The sequence below is a fragment of the Arachis ipaensis genome, chromosome B5 (genome assembly GCF_059453495.1).
Source record: "Arachis ipaensis isolate K30076 ecotype BB chromosome B5, ASM5945349v1, whole genome shotgun sequence".
NCBI classification, from domain to species: domain Eukaryota; kingdom Viridiplantae; phylum Streptophyta; class Magnoliopsida; order Fabales; family Fabaceae; genus Arachis; species Arachis ipaensis.
Genome location: NC_142440.1, coordinates 149,895,216 through 149,913,348, shown reverse-complemented (window position 1 = coordinate 149,913,348; position 18,133 = coordinate 149,895,216). Strand labels below are relative to the sequence as shown.

The following is an 18,133-nucleotide window of genomic DNA, read 5'->3' as shown; positions in this document are numbered from 1 at the left end:
CTCCAAATGTCACTCAATCACCTTCGTCCCCTTTCGTCAACCCTCAGTCTCACTTTTTCCTGAAAGCTCACTCATCACCTTCATCACCTTCATCGCGAAGTAGAAGCCCTGGCCATTGTTGCCCTGCTCACCATCAGTCTCACTTTTTCCTGAAAGCCCTGCTCACCATCGTTGCCCCCCACTCACTCTCTTCGCTCTCGGCATTGACCCTCTCACTCTCGCTCTCGCCACTGACCCTCTCACTACAAGAAGAAACCCTCTCAGTCTCGCCATTGACCGTCATCGCCCACCACTCACCACTCACCCGCACTCACCACTGTCCACATTGCTGCACTACTGACCGTCGCTCCTCTTCGCCATCTTGCACTGATCGTCGCTGCGCTGCCCTCATCATCGTCGCTGCGCCGCTCTCACCATCGTCATCTCCGTGCTTTTCATCATCGTCTTCTCCGTGCTCACGTCATTGAATAGGTATGTATTGATTTCTATTTGGTTCTGAAATTTCAGAGACTTAGGGTTCCGATTTTAGGGGTTTTAATTTGGGAGTTTTAATCTGTGAAATATGGGTTTGTGAACTGTAATTTGATAACATGCATGCTGTTGTTGATGAAGATGTGTGGTATTTTAGGGTTTGTGCACTGTGATTTAATATACATCTTGTCTATTTTCTCTTCTTTCCTTGTTTTGCAGCCTGGTTTATCTTGACATTCTCATGCCACCATTAATAGAGAAACAGTAGCAACTTCCAATTTTTTTTGCAGCCTAGTTTATCTGGTTTTGTAATTTTTTTTTGAGGATTTGTTGTTCTGATATTTGGGGTTTTACAATCTTGTGTAATTTCTGCTTCTTACTATGTTAGAGTTTGCTTTTTTATTTTGCATTTTGCTTTATTTTTTTGCATCTTGCTTTGTTAGGGTTTGTAGTTGTTATTAGTGTTATTCTCTCATTGGAAACTAAGTACCAGCAGGTTTGGCAAGTGAGACTATAACCGATGATAGGGATACAACATATGAAGAGGATATCAACTCTGCTGGGACCAAGAAAAGTGATTCAAAAAGGTACAAGTTGTCTTACAAGCTTGCTGAGCAAAATCGATTTTCTGGTCCTTTCTATATCAAGTTAGTTTCTTCCAAATATTGAATTAACCTCAATGTAAAGTGTCAGCCGGACACTGAAAAGTTTCACATGCTGTTGGAAAATTTAGAATCATATATTAATTCTATTCAAATTACAGGTTAAAATGATGTTAGAACTTTTGTGAAAAAATGAGGTTCGACTCTGTTCCTATATTAATGATATTCAAGGTCAGGGATATGGAAAGAAAGCAGGTCACTCAATGTTCTTTCTTGAGAATATTTTTGTTCCACCAATCAAATTTCGCCCTCCCACTAAAGGAGGTGATATGGTAAGTGTGAATAATAAATAAAGACTGTTAACGAGTTGTACTATTTCTCTATCTTCTTTGTTTGTACTCCATGTTCTTGCTTCTACTATGGAGTGTGGAATATTTCCAAAGTTTGTCAATACAAGGTATAGGTTTAGGGAAGTACTCTGAATTTGAAATTGTTGTGGGATATAAATGTAGGAAAAATGTACTTATGAAATTGTTAGCAGATATATATAGATTGGAAAATGAAGGATTTTTGTTAGAAAATTCTATCATGACTCATGCGGGCCATTCTTAGGAAAGCAAGCCAGTAGGATGTAAAGGTAATGTGAAGGGAGGATATAAGGATGAAATGCAAATCCAGTTTCTTTCTTGGTTTATCACAAGAACACACTTACCCTTTCAATTTAGTTAATCTCATTTAATGGGATAAGGCTTGTAAATTGCTGGCATTCAAAGTATAACTACTCCTTTTTAGTCCTTTCATTGTTTTGTGAATACTTGACTATCTTTTTTATTCTACATTCACCTTATTGACTTGGACTTGGGCAATTGTGTTTGTAGGTATCAGAGCATGCTCATACTGTTTTGTTGAGTAAGATTCTCCAGTCTAACATAAGATTAGGGGATGCCCATCTAAACAAGAAGGATCCCTCGATGGTTTTAGCCAGGTGGGTGGAACTTCAGCAATCTGTAAATGTGCTCTTTACCAGTAACACTTCTGGTGAGAATTTATGCTGTTTTGTTTTGTTTTGGTTTCTTTTTTAGTTGTAACATGCAGACCTGGGTGTAGTTGGGTAATATATTTTATAAATATTTTTAGATTCTTGTTTGATTCTTGTTGCCCCCATTCTTCCAAAAAACGGGATAGAATTTCAGCACAAGGCAAAAAATAGACTTATGGTAATTCACGCTTTGTGATAAGTGGTTTCGTGACGATACATTTGCATAGCCACTAGTTCATAATGCAGAAAAATTAATTGGCTTGATGCATCATCATTTGCTGCTTTTATGGAAAGGAAACTTTATGCTATTAGATTATGCTTTCTCTCCCAATTTAAATTTCCAGTCAGTTTTCCTGCTAATATGCTACTTTTGCTTCTTGACATTGCAGAAAAAACAGAATATGTTTATGCTCGTGTGAAGCTTTCAAGATATTCTTTAGAGGTTTTTCTATTCATTGTCCTTAAAAAATCTTGCCGTCTATGTTTGTTTAATGTTTTTTTTTTCCCGAGGATGCAAGTTCCATGGTTAATATAATATATCAAATATTTATGTGGCTTTTTCCTTAAACCTACAGGTAGCTTTGATTCTAGACCACATATATAATTCCATATAGTAACACATTTAACAAAATAATTTCAAAATGATTTAGAGTCAACTGAACTTTTCAAACAAATTGAAGCAAAATGCCCAAGAAATTCAACCCTTAAGATCCGGACCACAGAGCCAGGACACACAACATAAAATACCAAAAAATGTGTTTCCTCATTTCCATAAGGAAATGCATCAGAACAAGGGAAGAACAAGTGTCATACAATTTCTGAGTAAGCACTAGACATTACACATATGTGAGGGGAAATAATCTTGTGTAGTTTATTAGGGAACTTGTCTTTATTGTTAAGTGTTATAATTAATACAATTGTGTACTGCAGTTTAAATAAAAGACTTGATGTTAGGGGGAGCATTAGATTTGTATAAGGTTTATAAAGAAGTATCCTTATTCATAGAATGAGCGAGGACTAAAAAACTCTAAAAAGGAAAATTTCAGGCTAATTCCCTTGAGATATACACAAGGATATGTTCATACCACTGGCTCATGTATTCATCTATGATTTATTTGTGTTTATTACTTTATTACACTTTGTAAGAAAATGTCATTGCTGATTATTAATTATACTCTTGTTAGGTTCTGTCTGAAGATTTGCCTGCTACTATTTCTAAAATATCATTTCCAAAGACGATGAAATGGAATTCCCAGGTATGTGGGATTTGAGGCAGATGAAGAACCAGAAATCTCCCAAATACGATCTTCCGTTGAACAAGATATTTAAAGAACAAGATTTTTTTCTCTTCTATCAGAAGGTTAATAATTTTTATTAGAAGATACTTATGTAGGATACAATATTTTGGTTTTTTATAGTTTATTAGTAGTAAATTATAAGTGGTCTAATGTATATTTTGATATGGGTATGTTTAATTTAGTGTGAGATGTATGAATACTCATTTATGATCATCCCAATATTTTTAGTTCATTATAAATATATTTTGTTAAAGGATAATTTTTATTATTTAAAGAATATTGTACGGTATTATTATGTATTTATTTTTATTTTATAATTTTTGACTAATTTAATTAAAAAAAATAGGATTATATAATCATATTACTAAATATTAGGTTTTAGAAAAAAAATTATTAGAATATATATATATAGAAAATAAAAAAAAACAATGAGGGACCTAAGGCTACACTTATATACAGTAGCTATAGTATATAAAAAAAAAGATGGATCTAAGGCTACGCTTATAAAAAGTAGCTATGGTATACAATGTGGCTACGCTTTACAAGTGATGTAGTAGTGTTGAAAAGCGTAGCCTATTCTGGAAAAATGAAAGCTGAAAAGCGTAGCCTTTGATCCTGGACAGCATCACTTGAAAAGCGTAGCCTATTCCCAAACGCCAAAAGCGTAGTCCTTGGTGGAGAAAAGCGTAGCCTTTGAGAATAGGCAACGGTCGAATAGGAATCACCTCAAAAAGCGTAGCCGTAGCCCAAAAAGCGTAGCCGTAGCCTAAGGCATCATTTTTTTTCACTTTTGGCTACACTTTTCAAGTGTACCTGAATGGGTGTTTTTCTTGTAGTGTAAGGTTTGTAGTTGATTTTGTGCTAGGGTTTTATTTCGATGTTGTGTGGCATTGTTTTTAGGGGTTTGTCTTCATGCTCTGTTCCGATAGTGGATAACTGTATTTTATTTTGATATATCTCTCTGTCATGTATGAATGTAGTTGATGAAAACTATCTTAAAGTGATCATTGTGTGGAACTAGTGATGAAAATAAATTTGTTTGAATCATGCAGATGGATGTGCAGTTAGATATTATGTTCCACCATAGGGAAAAGTTTCAGAAAGATGAAAAAGGAATGACTATATATTCTCCTGATAAGAAGGCATGCGTTGGTGACATTGATGTAGATACTTTAGATGTATTTTGGGTGAGAAATTATTATAAAGAACTAGGATATGATAAGCTAGGAGAATGTTGGTGGCATGTACCGGGGAGGAGTTTAGACAGTGGTTTAAGAGCTCTGAATTCTGATGATGAGTTGAAAGAGATGAGTTTCATGGCTGAAAAGAATGATAGGTTGGTTGATGTTTACTTTGAACATGCAGTTTCATCACCAGAAATTGTTGAGGGGAATGAAATTGCTGTTTATGTTGAGGGTGACCATGATGAGCTTAGAGTGGTTAGTGATGAACCCGACAATGAACCCTTACCAGAAAAGATTCAAACCAAACTAATATACCCACTGCCCCTGCTGATGATGAGACTCCATTCTCTAACAACAATGAACCAATGCATAATACCTCACTGATGAATGGATTTTTGTGTGGTTTAGAATTCACAAATGAATTCTCGTTGCAAGTATAGTTTCTAAACCAACAATAATCCTTTCATACAAAAATTTGTTTGTCACTAGTACAAACCCCTAAATTTATAAACCGAAGTATTGAACCTCGGGTTGTTCTCCCTAGGAATTACAATAAAGTGTCCTTGTTATTGGTTATGAGATGTATTTTGGGGTTTTGGGGATAATAGGCAAGAAATATAAATGGCAAAGAAAATAAACTAACAACTAATAAAGCTCTTAGCAAGATATGAGAACTAGAAGTCCTATCCTAGTTATCCTCCTCAATTGTGACCAAAATTGTCCATTGCTACCACTTAGTTAATCTCTAATCATGGAGAAAAGTCAAGTGGATGAATTAACTTAATTCCACAAGTCCTAGCCAACTCCCAAGGGAAAGACTAGCTTTAGTGGTATCCAAATCAATTAGCAACTTCTAATTATCAATCAACAAAGGAATTAGATAACTCAAGCGTTACTAATTACTCTACCTAGGCCAAGAGAAACAAAATCTAACTCATATCTAGAAGAGGCATTTCAACAAACACATAGAAGGCATTAAAGGTAAACATTATTAATTGCAAGAATTAAAGGAATCTACAACTACAAAAGCAAGAGATTAACAATAGAAAGGCAAAACAATTATGAAACAACAAAGAACTTACAAATTGCATTGAAGGAGAAATGTAGATCTACAAAAGAAAGTTCATAAACTACAACTAACAATACAAAGAAATTACAAGAGAAGAAGAATTCTACAACTACAAGAGAGCAATTAGGGAAGAAAAAGGAAAATTAGAAGAGGAGAAGAAGTAGATCTAGATCTAAAACCTAATTCTAATCCTAGAGAGAAGTGAGAGATTCTCTCTCTAAAACTAACTAAAACTAATCCTAATGTGTGTGAATGAGTAAAAAATGAGTGAATCCTGATTCCCCTTCAATCCTTGGTCCTTTTATGCATTTTGGCGCCAAAGTTGGTTGTAAATTGGGCCCCACAGCTCTCAAAAATCGCTGGGCACGTTTTTTATTTAAGAAAATCACGTGCGGAGACCGGCGCGTACGCGTACAGTGCGCGTACCGTGCGCGTGGATGATGTTTCTCAATTCTTTGGCTTTTTCCATGTGTTCTCCATTTTGCATGATTTTCTCTTCACTCCCTTGATCTATTCCTAGCCTTTTCAACCTGAAATCACTTAACAAACAAATCAAGGCATCTAGTGGAATCAAAGGTGAATTAAATTTAGCTAATTAAGGACCTAGAAAGCATGTTTTCACACTTAAGCACAAATTGAGAGACAATCATGAAATCATGCTATTTTATTGAATAAATATGGGTAAAAGATCATAAAATCTCCTAAATTAAACACAAAATAAACCCTACAAATGGGGTTTATCACTCACCACCCAAGAGCACAGAACCAACAGATCCTGGTGCTAATAACCAAAACCCAAAAAAAAATCCCACTACCACATCCAAATCTAATCCTAGCCAAGCTACTACTGCAAAGCCTCTTAGCAAGACTCCTCCAGTTACCCCAAAAACTAAACACAATTCAAAGGCCAACCCAAATTCGAAATCCAATACTACATCCTCCTCCAAGGCCAAGAAAAACCTAAAGAATACCTCCAAGCCCAAGCCCAACCCGAATTCTGTGTCAAAGCCTAAAGCAAATCCAAAGCCCAAAGAATTACTTGAATAAGTGGCCTAGGGACTCCTGGACAAAGTCTGCATTTAGTCATGCTCCTAAACTTGATAATATCTGCAATAACGCATGTGAGACCTTTAATGCAAGAATTAAAGAAGCAAGGGCCAAGCCAATCATCATGCTACTTGAGGAGGTCAGAATGTTTGTCATGAGAACAATCGCTAAAAAGAAAGTTAAGCTAGCCAACCATGTGGGGAAGCTACCACCAGTGGTTCAAAGTAGGTTGGACAAGATCAGGAAGGAGTCTAAAAGTTGGATGCCAATCTGGACTAGAGATGATGAGTATGAGAAGTTTGAAGTGCATGGTCATCCAACTAACATGGTAGTGGATTTGGGCAAGCGACTGTGCACATGTCAATTTTGGATGTTAATACGTAATTAACTAGCCTTTAGATCCTTTTTATTTGCGAATAATTGAATACTTTAATAACACATTACTTTGTTAATTACTTCAAGAATGCCCTGTGTGCATGCGTGTGCGGCTCTTACAAGAGTGAATAAGAAACCTGAAGATTTCTGTCATAAGTGGCTCACCATGGACGCATATAGAGACACGTATGCACATTATATAAATCCATTTTTTGGACAATCTCTTTGGGAGGAATCTGAGCAGAATAGGCCATAAGCTCCAAAGAATAAGAAGAAGATCGGACCACTTACAAAGAAAAGGAGAAAGGATGCAGATGAAGGTAATGGAGGAAGCAAGAAATTTAAGATGACTGGGACTCTAAAGAGACAACTTAAATCCTTTACTTGCAGATACTCCCTACAGAAGGGACATACAAAGAGGGGTTGTCCAAAAAAGAGAGCAGCTGATGTTGCTCAAGCTCTTGCTGCTGCAGCTGCAGCTATCGCTGCTGATAAGACAAAATCCAATGCACAAGGAAATGCTGTTCATGCACCTACTCAAGCTCCTCCAGCTGCACCTACTCATGCTCCTCCAGAAGCACCTGCTCAGGCACCTACACTGGTTGATGCCCAGGTGGTTGAGATCGACCTCTCCCAACCAAACTACTCAGATGCACAACAGTCACAACATAATCAACAGATAGTTGCATTTAGTTTTACAAACCATATTAATATTGTTGTGCACATTCAACTAAATTTATATCCTATTTAAATGATACAGGATCTACCTGCGAGGCCATCCAAATTGCAGACCAGAAGGAGGTCCTCACCACCACCATCAGGATCGGTCACTATGGATCCATTACAAGGAGCAAGTTCAGCCACATCTTTCAGACTGGCCAACTTCTTGAAATTTGTCCCAACACCTGGCTTCAAGCCACCGAAAAAGAAGAAATGAAGATGTATTTGATCTGTGCAGCCTATTTTGGATGATACTGTGAATCTTTTTGTGAATCATACTTTTTTGTAATGTGGCCTGAATTTATAGTAGTAGGCTGCTTATATATTTGGATACAATATAACAATGATAGCATTCACTGTCCTTTAGCATGGGTGTATTTTGGATTTAGGACTAGTATTTACTTTTCTGGAAGAGTTATCATTAATATGGCAGGGGTATTGTTACTTTTGTTGAAACTTATTGATATGGTAACATATTATTATTATTATTATTATTATTATTATTATTATTATTATTATTATTATTATTATTATTATTATGACAATTGGTTCCATCTTTAATTATGCTATTTTAGATTTCTTTTTTTTAATTTTTTTTAACAATTTCATTGGATGACAGAAAACAACTTGCTTTACATTTATGCAATGACTAACAACTTGAAAATTTGAGAAGGAGACTTTTTCTTTCTTCTATTACACATTAACCCTGACCATAGTAAAACAAAATCATCTTCAAGCTTTAACTACCAACATGAAACCAGCAACAAACACTATAAACAAAGCCAAAAATAAAATGTACATTTTTTGGATTTTAACTTCAGCCTCTAATTTCCCAACTCTCCAAGCCAAATCCACCCTAGCTTGGTCACCATCCACAGTAGAAATTACCCTTTCTTCGAGGTCTTCTTCTCCAATGTCAGCCCAGACAAACAAATCACACCACCTCTTACCATTAACATTGTAGTTAGGGCACCCAAAGAATGGCTTGTTAGGGTTAGCCTCTGTTGTGGACTACCGAAGAACAGGACGGCACCCACACCTACACCACTGTAGAACACTCGATGCTCTACTTCGACTGGAACTCCTTATGTTAGACCGCATAGAACTCTGGCTCCTACTTGCAATCATGATGCTAAACTCGGAAGGGAGTAGGAAACGAAGAATCAGAAAGAAATGGGAAGAAGAAGAAGATGATGAAGTCACGGGATGAATTTAGGTTTTAAAAAGGGGATAAGGACTAAATTGGAACTAATCAAATTTTTAAGCCACGTCATCTAACCGTTAGTGTGTCCAGTGTGGCAACATTTGGCCATGTCACTAACGGCGTTAGTGCTCCGGTGACAGAAAATAGGACAAGGACTAACGTAGTGCACTTTTTCGAATCTGGAGGACTAATTTAGTTTTATCGGGATCTGAAGAACTAAATCAGTGCAACTTGTCAATCTCAAAGACCAAAATGGGACTTAACTCGAACTAGAGATATTGTAAATCTTCCATCAAATAACACTATTCTTGGTTTTAAATAAGTCTTTGCTACCAAATGATCCTCTTTTGGTGAGGTCAAACGATATAAAGCTAGGTTAGTTGCTTTGGGAAACCATCATATTGGAATTGTTGATTTTACGAAAATGTTTAGTTTAATAATTAATTCTACAATTATTTGGGTTATACTCACTATTGCCATATCTTTAAATTGGTTAGTTCAGCAATATGATTTTGACAATACTTTTTTAAATAGCAAATTAAATAAAATTGATTATATTATACAACCTTCATGATTTATATATGCTAATTCTTCACATGCTTGTAGATTAAATAAGACAATTTATGGCCTAAAATAGGCTTCTATGACCTGGTATGTAATTTTAGCATCAACTCTTTTTCAATTTGCCTTCAAAAGTATTAGATCTGACCCTTCATTATTCTTTTTTCAATCTTCTACTTTTCATATCTATATTTTAGTATATGTTTATGACATTCTTATCACGTATAACAATTCTAAACTTATTGTATCTCTTATGTCAAAATTACACACTATTTTCTCTTTCAAACATTTTAGAATTCTAATTATTTTCTGGAAGTAGAAGCTTTTAAATTAGATTCAAGCACTTATCACCTTTATCAAATTAAATACATTCATAAATTACTTTTTAGAGCTGGCATGCAAGATGCTAACTCAGTCTCAGCTCCTATGATATCATCAAAAAAAATATTTCAATTTGGTGCTGAAATTTTTCATAATCTATCATATTATAGATCTATTGTTAGTACATTACAATATTGCACTCTCACTAGACCTGAAATCTATTTTACTGTAAATAAATATAGTCAATCTATGCATCTCTCTCTCTCTCTCTCTACTGTGGTAGTAGATTTTAGATTTCACATATTTGTAAAAAAAATGTTAGAAACAATCATTTTTATTAATATTAGTCAATATTTTAAACTAATATTTTATTTTTATATTATTAGAATTTAATATTAGCTAAACGTTACAAAAATAATAAAAATTTTGTTAATTATATAACGTTACTCTTAAATTTTGGCATAATATTTATTTAGTACCTTAATTAATTCTAAATAATATTGTTTATATTATATGCAAATATCATTTTTTTTTTTTTAGAAACACCACAAAATTCAATTCAGTTATACATATAACATGTGGCACACAAGTCCAAAAAAAGAAAAAAAAAATTGTGGTGGTATATACACTTGGCATCACCCTCACACATAGTAAATAGCTAAAAGCAGAAACTTTGATATATTCAGAAAACCCTTTCTCCCTTGTGTCAGAAAAACCTTTTAAGGACTCAAAAATGTAATCACAAAAAACATGCACAACAAAAAAAGTTAGCTTAAAAGGTATTTAATTTGAACATAAGACAATGCATGCTAACCTCTATAACATGTAGGCTAGAGTCATAGCTAGAACAAAAACGAAATTAAAACAAACATTATCATATGATTCATGAAAAATTAAAAAATAATTGAAATTTCTCTTAGCAGGTATTAGGGCAAGGACATGCATAGTTTATAACCATCTTGTTGTTCAACTGTGAGGGCCATCATCAAAAGCAAAAGATGTGTAGAATAATTCAAAAAGTGACAAGACTTAAGGAATATTATTTTGCATTGGCAACTAGATATTGTAGGAAGGAGTCATTGAAAAATCAAATCGATCTTAGATTATTGATTCTCAACTTTTCTATGGGCCAATCGACCAATGGCTGGCCATAGAGAGGTCTAGCTACTTTAGTTATATCAAGAAAAATGGAAAAATATCAATGTCCCCATTTATATTATTTACACTTCTTATAAAGTTTAGAAACTCGTATATTTTTCTCTGATAAAAAATACAAAAAGAAACTGATAATTTTACAACTAGTAGTAAGGAAAATTTAGTTGATAATTTGTATAAATAATTTATTTGATAAAGCTATCTGAAAACGTTAAATTATTTAAGTATAAAAATTTAATTTTCACATAATATATATATATATATATATATATATATATATTATAAAAAAAATAGTAATATAATTAGAATTTAATTTTAATACATTGACAATATAAAGAGTTATTAGTTAATTATTAGATTTATATATTTAAATAATTTTTTAAACTAGTGTATTTAAAATTAATTATATATATATATATAGGTGAATGCTACCCTACCTTTTTTAAAGTAACATGTAAGTTACCCTCTTTGATGTGTCACATTTTAATTCGATGTTTGTTTTAATATATTTGTTATATATTTATTACATATTAATTTAAAAAAAATTATATTAACTGAATTCTAAACTAAAATATTGATGTGACAAATTAAAAATAGAAACACAAATTAGTGTCACCGTGAAAATTTTCAATTTGAAAATAAAGTTTATCGTGTCAAGTAGATCTTTAAATTTGAAAATTTATTCTATACAATTTGGTTTTGAATTATATGAAAAAAAATTAAAATACTTTATATCTTGTTTTTTAAAAATTAATGTAGCTAGTTTGTAATTATTTTTTATTAAGGTCTAGATTTTTATTTAATTTTTGTTAGAAATAAGAGATTTTGTGTGAAAAATAAAAGAGTAATATATAACATTTTTTAAATATTTTGTTAAATTTTCAACAAATTTTAATGACCCAAAATTAATTTTTTTATTTTTTATTTTATTAGATAAATTAGTCACCTAACAAATTCTATTAAAAAATTAAGATAAATAAACACTCATTAGATTATGACACGTCAAAAAGAGTAACTTACATATTATTTTAGAAAGAGTAGGATAACATTTATCACATATATATTATCACTTAGCCTGGTATACAGAGTAAATTATTAGCTAGCTCTTCTTTTGAAAAATCAAATTAATAAACTTTTATATCCCATCTAGTATATTTATATATAGAGAAATACTAGGGGGCAGCAACTTTTGGGATTCATAGCCATCAAATAGCCATCATTTTAATGGTGTGAGATTAATTTGAAATTTCATCCAATGACTCAATCTTCTTTGATGGTTACATGCTGGACAGAATTTGATAAAATTGCTGGCCCTAGACTTTTCCTTATATATATAGTAGAGAAAACTAGAAAAGAGAGGAGTCACGAATTATATAAAAATAAGAGAAAAAAAATTGTTTGTTCATATTATATTTATAATAAGAAGTCCGAAGTGCATAATGTATGTATGTAAGTATTATTATTTAATAGATAGAAGGATCATGAAAAGAAAAAAGGGCACGTGATGTATGATAGGATGTTTCACAAGAGCCAGCTATATTTATTTGCCTAACACACACCAGCTCATTCATCACCACACTCCAAAACAGATAGAATCTCGTAATAATTCTCAAACGACGTGGACATGTCAACCATGTATACCTCAAAAAGAAATATGTACAGTCTCATACTGCTCATGATTCCTCACCTTAACTTGATCCACTTGTTAATTAATAGAAAGATATAAGGGTAATCGCTTATTTGAATCAGGAATAAGACAAGGAATTAATAATTTTCAATCATCAATTAACCAGCAACTAGGAGAGAGGACTGAAGAGAAAACAATATTGTTTTTGGTGTTATTATAGTTGAGAATAAAATAAAATAAAAAATAAAAAATATTGGTTAATTATTGTTGAAAAAAGTTTGATTCTCTAACGGTGAAAAGGCAATCGTCGGACTATAAACTTTTACATTTAATTCTTAAAAAATTTTATTTCCTTAATTTATATTGTGTTATATATATATATATATATATATATATATAATCATATGCTATTTTATATTTTGGCTTACATATGATATGATAGGAATAAGTCATCAAGATTATTTATCGATTTAGACATTTGATAAGTGTTTACTAGTGAGAACTAAATAATTAAATATAAATAAGGTTTCAGAATTTTAATCTCTATAAATATCAAAATCATCTTATAATCTTTTTCACAAGAGAATTTCTATTCGGTTCTAATAAGAATTCAACCGATTTTGATTGAACAAGAACAAAGAATCACACATTATATTAAGATCATGAATTAAGATAGGAAATCAAAACTCAAGGGTTTTCATTTATGTTCATATAGATTCAAATATCTTTTTATTCTCAAATATCTTTGACATAGATGAATTGAAAGAACAAATAAACCAACTTCTTAACATAGAAAAGCTAACATTGAGAAACGTTGGTAGGTCAGTTTTTGATAGAGAAAGATAGAAAGAAAAACGTTGAAATGCATGTAATAAGGTGTGTAGAATTTAGGTAGCTAAGCTTTTATTAATCTTAAAGTATGATACTCCTCTTAACATTATTATTGGTATCTAGCTATCTAATTCATTGGTTTTCTTTGTGTATAAGCCACAAGGCTGAATTTTAAATTCCTAACTTGGAAGCTATTTTGTGTATATACATTGCGAAAAGTGCTCCAAAGAAAGAAAAACACAAATAAGTTGGGTGTAAAGAGAGACCCACACGCATGTCATATACCATGTGGAACGAATTGTTGCACATGCATGGCCATGTGACACTCATGTCTAAATCAACATGCATTCATAACTTTCTTAGTTTCTTTGCTTTGCTTTAATTTGGTTTAGTTTCTATCGGCTCATTCACAATTAAGAGGCTCACTCGCTCTTAGTATTAATTAAGCCATCTTGCACAAACTTAAAGCCATGTCTTTTCTCTAGGACACTAATTCTGAGATTGATATCATCAAAATGCCGATTAAAATTATTTAATCTGGTTAAAGTTATTTCCATGAAAAAAGTAGACGTGCCAGAGGTGATTTTTTTTTATTATTATTTTCTATATTTATACTATTTTGACCAATTTCATCATATTAATCTCTTTGAGTGTGGTGTTAATTCTGTTAGAAGAATATGAAATTTTTTAAATGTATATAATCCTAAGGCTGCGTTTGTTATGAGAATTTGTTATGAGAATAGAATAAGATAAGATATTAAAAATATAATATAAAAGATAAAAGTATAAAAATTAATATTTTTATATTTTATTTTATAATAAATTAAATATAAGATAGAATAAATAATAAAAAATTTATTTTATTTTATTTTTCTTTATATAAAATAAAAAAACAAAATGACAAAAATATAATTATAAAAATTAATAGTGATAATAAAAAATAAATTATATTTTTGTCTAATATCTCTTATTTTTTGTTTTTTTAATAAAAAATACTAAATATATTAATTTAATATTTTAAAATATAATAATATATTTATTTATATTTATTTATTAAATACGATTTTATGTTTTTTAATCTATATTTCAGTATTCTATATTTATAAACAAATACAGCCTAATTGACTAGCTAATTGAATATATATGAGGTTGTCTCCCATTTAAATAAACTTAGTATCTAGTATTCTTTTGTTGGATACAATTTAGTGTGAATACTAGAGAATATTCTAGGAGAATAAATGAATTATGAATGTTTTACCACTTCTAATTGCTTGATATGTACCCAAAGTTGAGATATGATGAGATAATAGGTCAGAGAAAAACAAACCTATTTCAACAAACTATGAGTTAGTATTTGAAGAATTGTTAATTTGGCTTGTCATCCTATATATGAACATGAGGTTGCTTTTCTACGTGTTACCACTTACCACAAATTAAATCAACTAAGAACTACATGTGTTGTCTCATCACTTATTATCTTCAGTATTCTATCCTTTTTCTTTTTCAAAAAAACTTTTCTAGTTCAGCCAATAACAATTTCCCAGTTTGACCACTCATTTTTCAGTAACATTTTATCAACTATGTCATAATTAAGAGTTAACAATAGTGAGTTAGTCCATGTTGTTGTGACAAAACCATAATGAAACCCTACCCAAAGAAAAGATAGAAAATGGTAACAATTGGATTCCATGTGGCATTGTTGGTAGCTGCCATGTGGGGTAGATTTTTTCTTAGCTTTTTACTTAATTTTTTCCCCTGAATGGGATTTTGCTTTTTGTTTGTGTTGTTTTAATTAATATTCATTCCCATATGCTAATCAAGTGGCTAAAGAAAGTTCAAGATTAAAAATATTTGAATTAATAAATTAAGCAAAAAAAAAAGGGTTTACAATGAATCATTATATAATTAAATCTTAATTTAAAAGCTTAAGGAAAGAAAAGTTTGAGTCTTCCCAAATACAATTTATAATTAAAATTCAACACTATATCCTGCTTCACTAGAAGAGGTAAACACAGGGCTTTGATTCCTTAAACTTAGTAGAGAATTTATTCTAACTAAAAATTTCGTCCTTGTTCCTACCCCACACATATAATAATAATAATTAGTGGTCCTGAAAACTGCAAAAAAAAAAAAAAAAAGTGTTCTTTTTTTCTGAGATAAAGTATATATATAGTCCATGAATAAAAAGCATGGAATATATTATTAATAACCTTAATTTTAGAGCTCACAAGTCACAAGATCCCTCTTTTCTTGATTAAATTTCTTGAGGCCTTTAGTTCTTTAAATTGGTCAATAACTACTAAAAAGAATTAATAATCAAGCTAATTAAGTCACCACCTTCCATTGCAACAATGGAGCATTACAAGCTCTACACCAAAAGATTACATAATATATGTTAACGAATTAGCATAGTGATGAAGGAATAATCAGGGAATTTATTTAATTAAACATGGGGGGACAGAAATTCAATTTATAATAAAATGTGGGAAATGATTGTGGTTAGATACGGTTGGATTTTGGGGGGTCATTTTTTTTTCTTTTCCTATGTTCTAGACACATTATAACTGGCCCTTTAATTTGGGAATTAAGGTTTATAATTAGCTCATACGGCGGAAAGAGTCATTATAAAAGTAAATTAGTTACATATAATAATAAGTCAACAACTATAACTTTAATTTTCTTTTAAAAAAAAAGAAATTAATCATTCCAGTTTGTTTGTTTGTTATCTTACTTATTATTGTAATTTGAAACAATCTCTTGTATATCTTGTTGAACAACCACTTCCTTTGATGCTGGAACTGAACATCTAGTCAATCACTACAAAAAAAAAAGCTCGTTAATTTGTGGGTTTTTTTTCACTTGGGACGATTTTTAACTCAAAAAATGTATTACGACGGTTTAATTAAGTAACACAGTAAAGTATTTTGTATAGGATTGTCAAACAGGCTAGCCTGACTCATTTAAATTCGGCCTGTTAAACACGTAGGTTAAATGGGTAAACGAGTCGACCCGATGAATTTGACCTATTTTAACGGGCTTAGTTCTATAATTTAATTACAAAAATTTTTGTTAAATTGATGCTATTTAAAAAAATTTTATGGCAGTTTTTTGCCTTCCATTATTTACAGCGATTATTTCAAATATTACGTCAATTTTTTACTGCACTAATTTATAGCGTTTATATTAAATTGTAGGGATTTTGAACCCTTGCAAATTACATATTCTAAAATCAAACCTTAGAATGTTACTAAAATATAATGAGTAAGTCACAAACCTTTCTTGAAGTTATTATATGTAATACAAAATCATTGAGTGTAACTCATTTAAATCTTAGAGGATTATTTAGAGGAACACTCAATTCGATTTTTGTCCTTTTTTTTTTTGAAGGACAAGGCAATTTTTATTTAAAAAAGGACACCGCAGTCCTCATAAAATTATTTTAGAATAATACGGTCATTTTGTTAAAAAAATCGTTAATTAGTAAATGAGACTGTTTTGTGGGAGTTTATTTGTAATTTGTAGAATTTTAAATCTCACAAATTATTAATAAGATTATTTTTAAAAAAATTCTTTCACCAGTGATGGTTAAATGGAGAAGGATCATTGTTAAAAGTGATGTCACAAGAAAAAAAAGTAATTACAATACAAAAACCTTTTTAAAAAGAAAAATAGTGTCACACAAAAAATGAGAGAAGAGAATAGTAATGTTGATAATGTTGCTGTCAATGTGATAGTGGTAGAAGAAATATCGATAATGACAAAATATGATTGTATAATTGAAATAGTAGAGGTATAAATTATAATGATGATAATAAAAAAGACAGTGATAGTGAATTAGTGATAGTGATAATGGTAGTTAATCTTATTGTAGAAATTTTTTTAATAAAGATTCAAAACCATTCACAAATTATAAATGTCTTTCTTTAAACAGAAATTATCTTATTCTTCAAAAAAATTAGATAAAGACCAAATTTAATATTTACTCAATTATAAGAAACATTTTTAATACTATATAGAAGTTATTATTAACTTTCTTTTTCCGATGCTATTACCATCGGATTTTTCATAAGATAATTTTACAGCAAAAGAAAAACAAGAGTTTTTGTTGTTTCGACTGTTGAATCACATAATCAAATGATAAATCTGAAATCAAAATTAACTCAAACTATTTCACTTGAATAGCCAAAATATTATTATATTTTGATTGCTTCATACAATCCAATTGCATGAAAACTACTTGGATATCTTCATATTAATAACTAGGGTTGAAACTATAGATTGAAAAAGCAGTGTCAAATTGCACAGTAGTCATGAGTTGAGGCATTAATTGGACACCTTTGGTCCTGCAACAAGCAACAGCTGCTTAGTGGCTAAACCTGTTCCTCTCATTGAATTCTTTAATTTCTACGTCAACATTTCCCCAACTAACTAATATTCTATCGCAACCAACTTGGGTTGGTCGAGTGGTCAATTCACTCATCCGTTTAAATAAATGTCGGAGGTTTAAATCCCGCCTTATGTATGCAGCAATTTATTGGCCAACAGTAGATCTTTAAATAGAGCTCTGATCCTCAACAGATTAATCCTTAACCTGTCGAATTGAAAAATACCGTAAACAATCCAAAAAAA

General features: G+C 31.3%; 1 protein-coding gene across 1 annotated transcript; it reads left to right on the top strand.

Annotated features, from left to right (window-relative positions):
- Window positions 1–1,336: 1,336 nt before the first annotated feature.
- On the top strand, window positions 1,337–3,383 carry LOC107642138 (DNA-directed RNA polymerase I subunit 1-like). The gene is made up of 4 exons (XM_088486373.1): window positions 1,337–1,405; window positions 1,952–2,111; window positions 2,502–2,554; window positions 3,297–3,383. The coding sequence occupies exons 1-4, from the start codon at window positions 1,337–1,339 to the stop codon at window positions 3,381–3,383; spliced, it is 369 nt and encodes a 122-aa protein (XP_088342499.1).
- Window positions 3,384–18,133: the final 14,750 nt, after the last annotated feature.

Excerpts from the sequence above, each read along its gene's own strand:
- LOC107642138 (XM_088486373.1), top strand. The coding sequence starts at position 1,337 with ATGTTCTTTCTTGAGAATATTTTTGTTCCACCAATCAAATTTCGCCCT. Across the intron at positions 2,112-2,501 it reads CTTTACCAGTAACACTTCTG|AAAAAACAGAATATGTTTAT; the intron begins GTGAGAATTTAT and ends TTGACATTGCAG. Across the intron at positions 2,555-3,296 it reads TTTCAAGATATTCTTTAGAG|GTTCTGTCTGAAGATTTGCC; the intron begins GTTTTTCTATTC and ends TACTCTTGTTAG.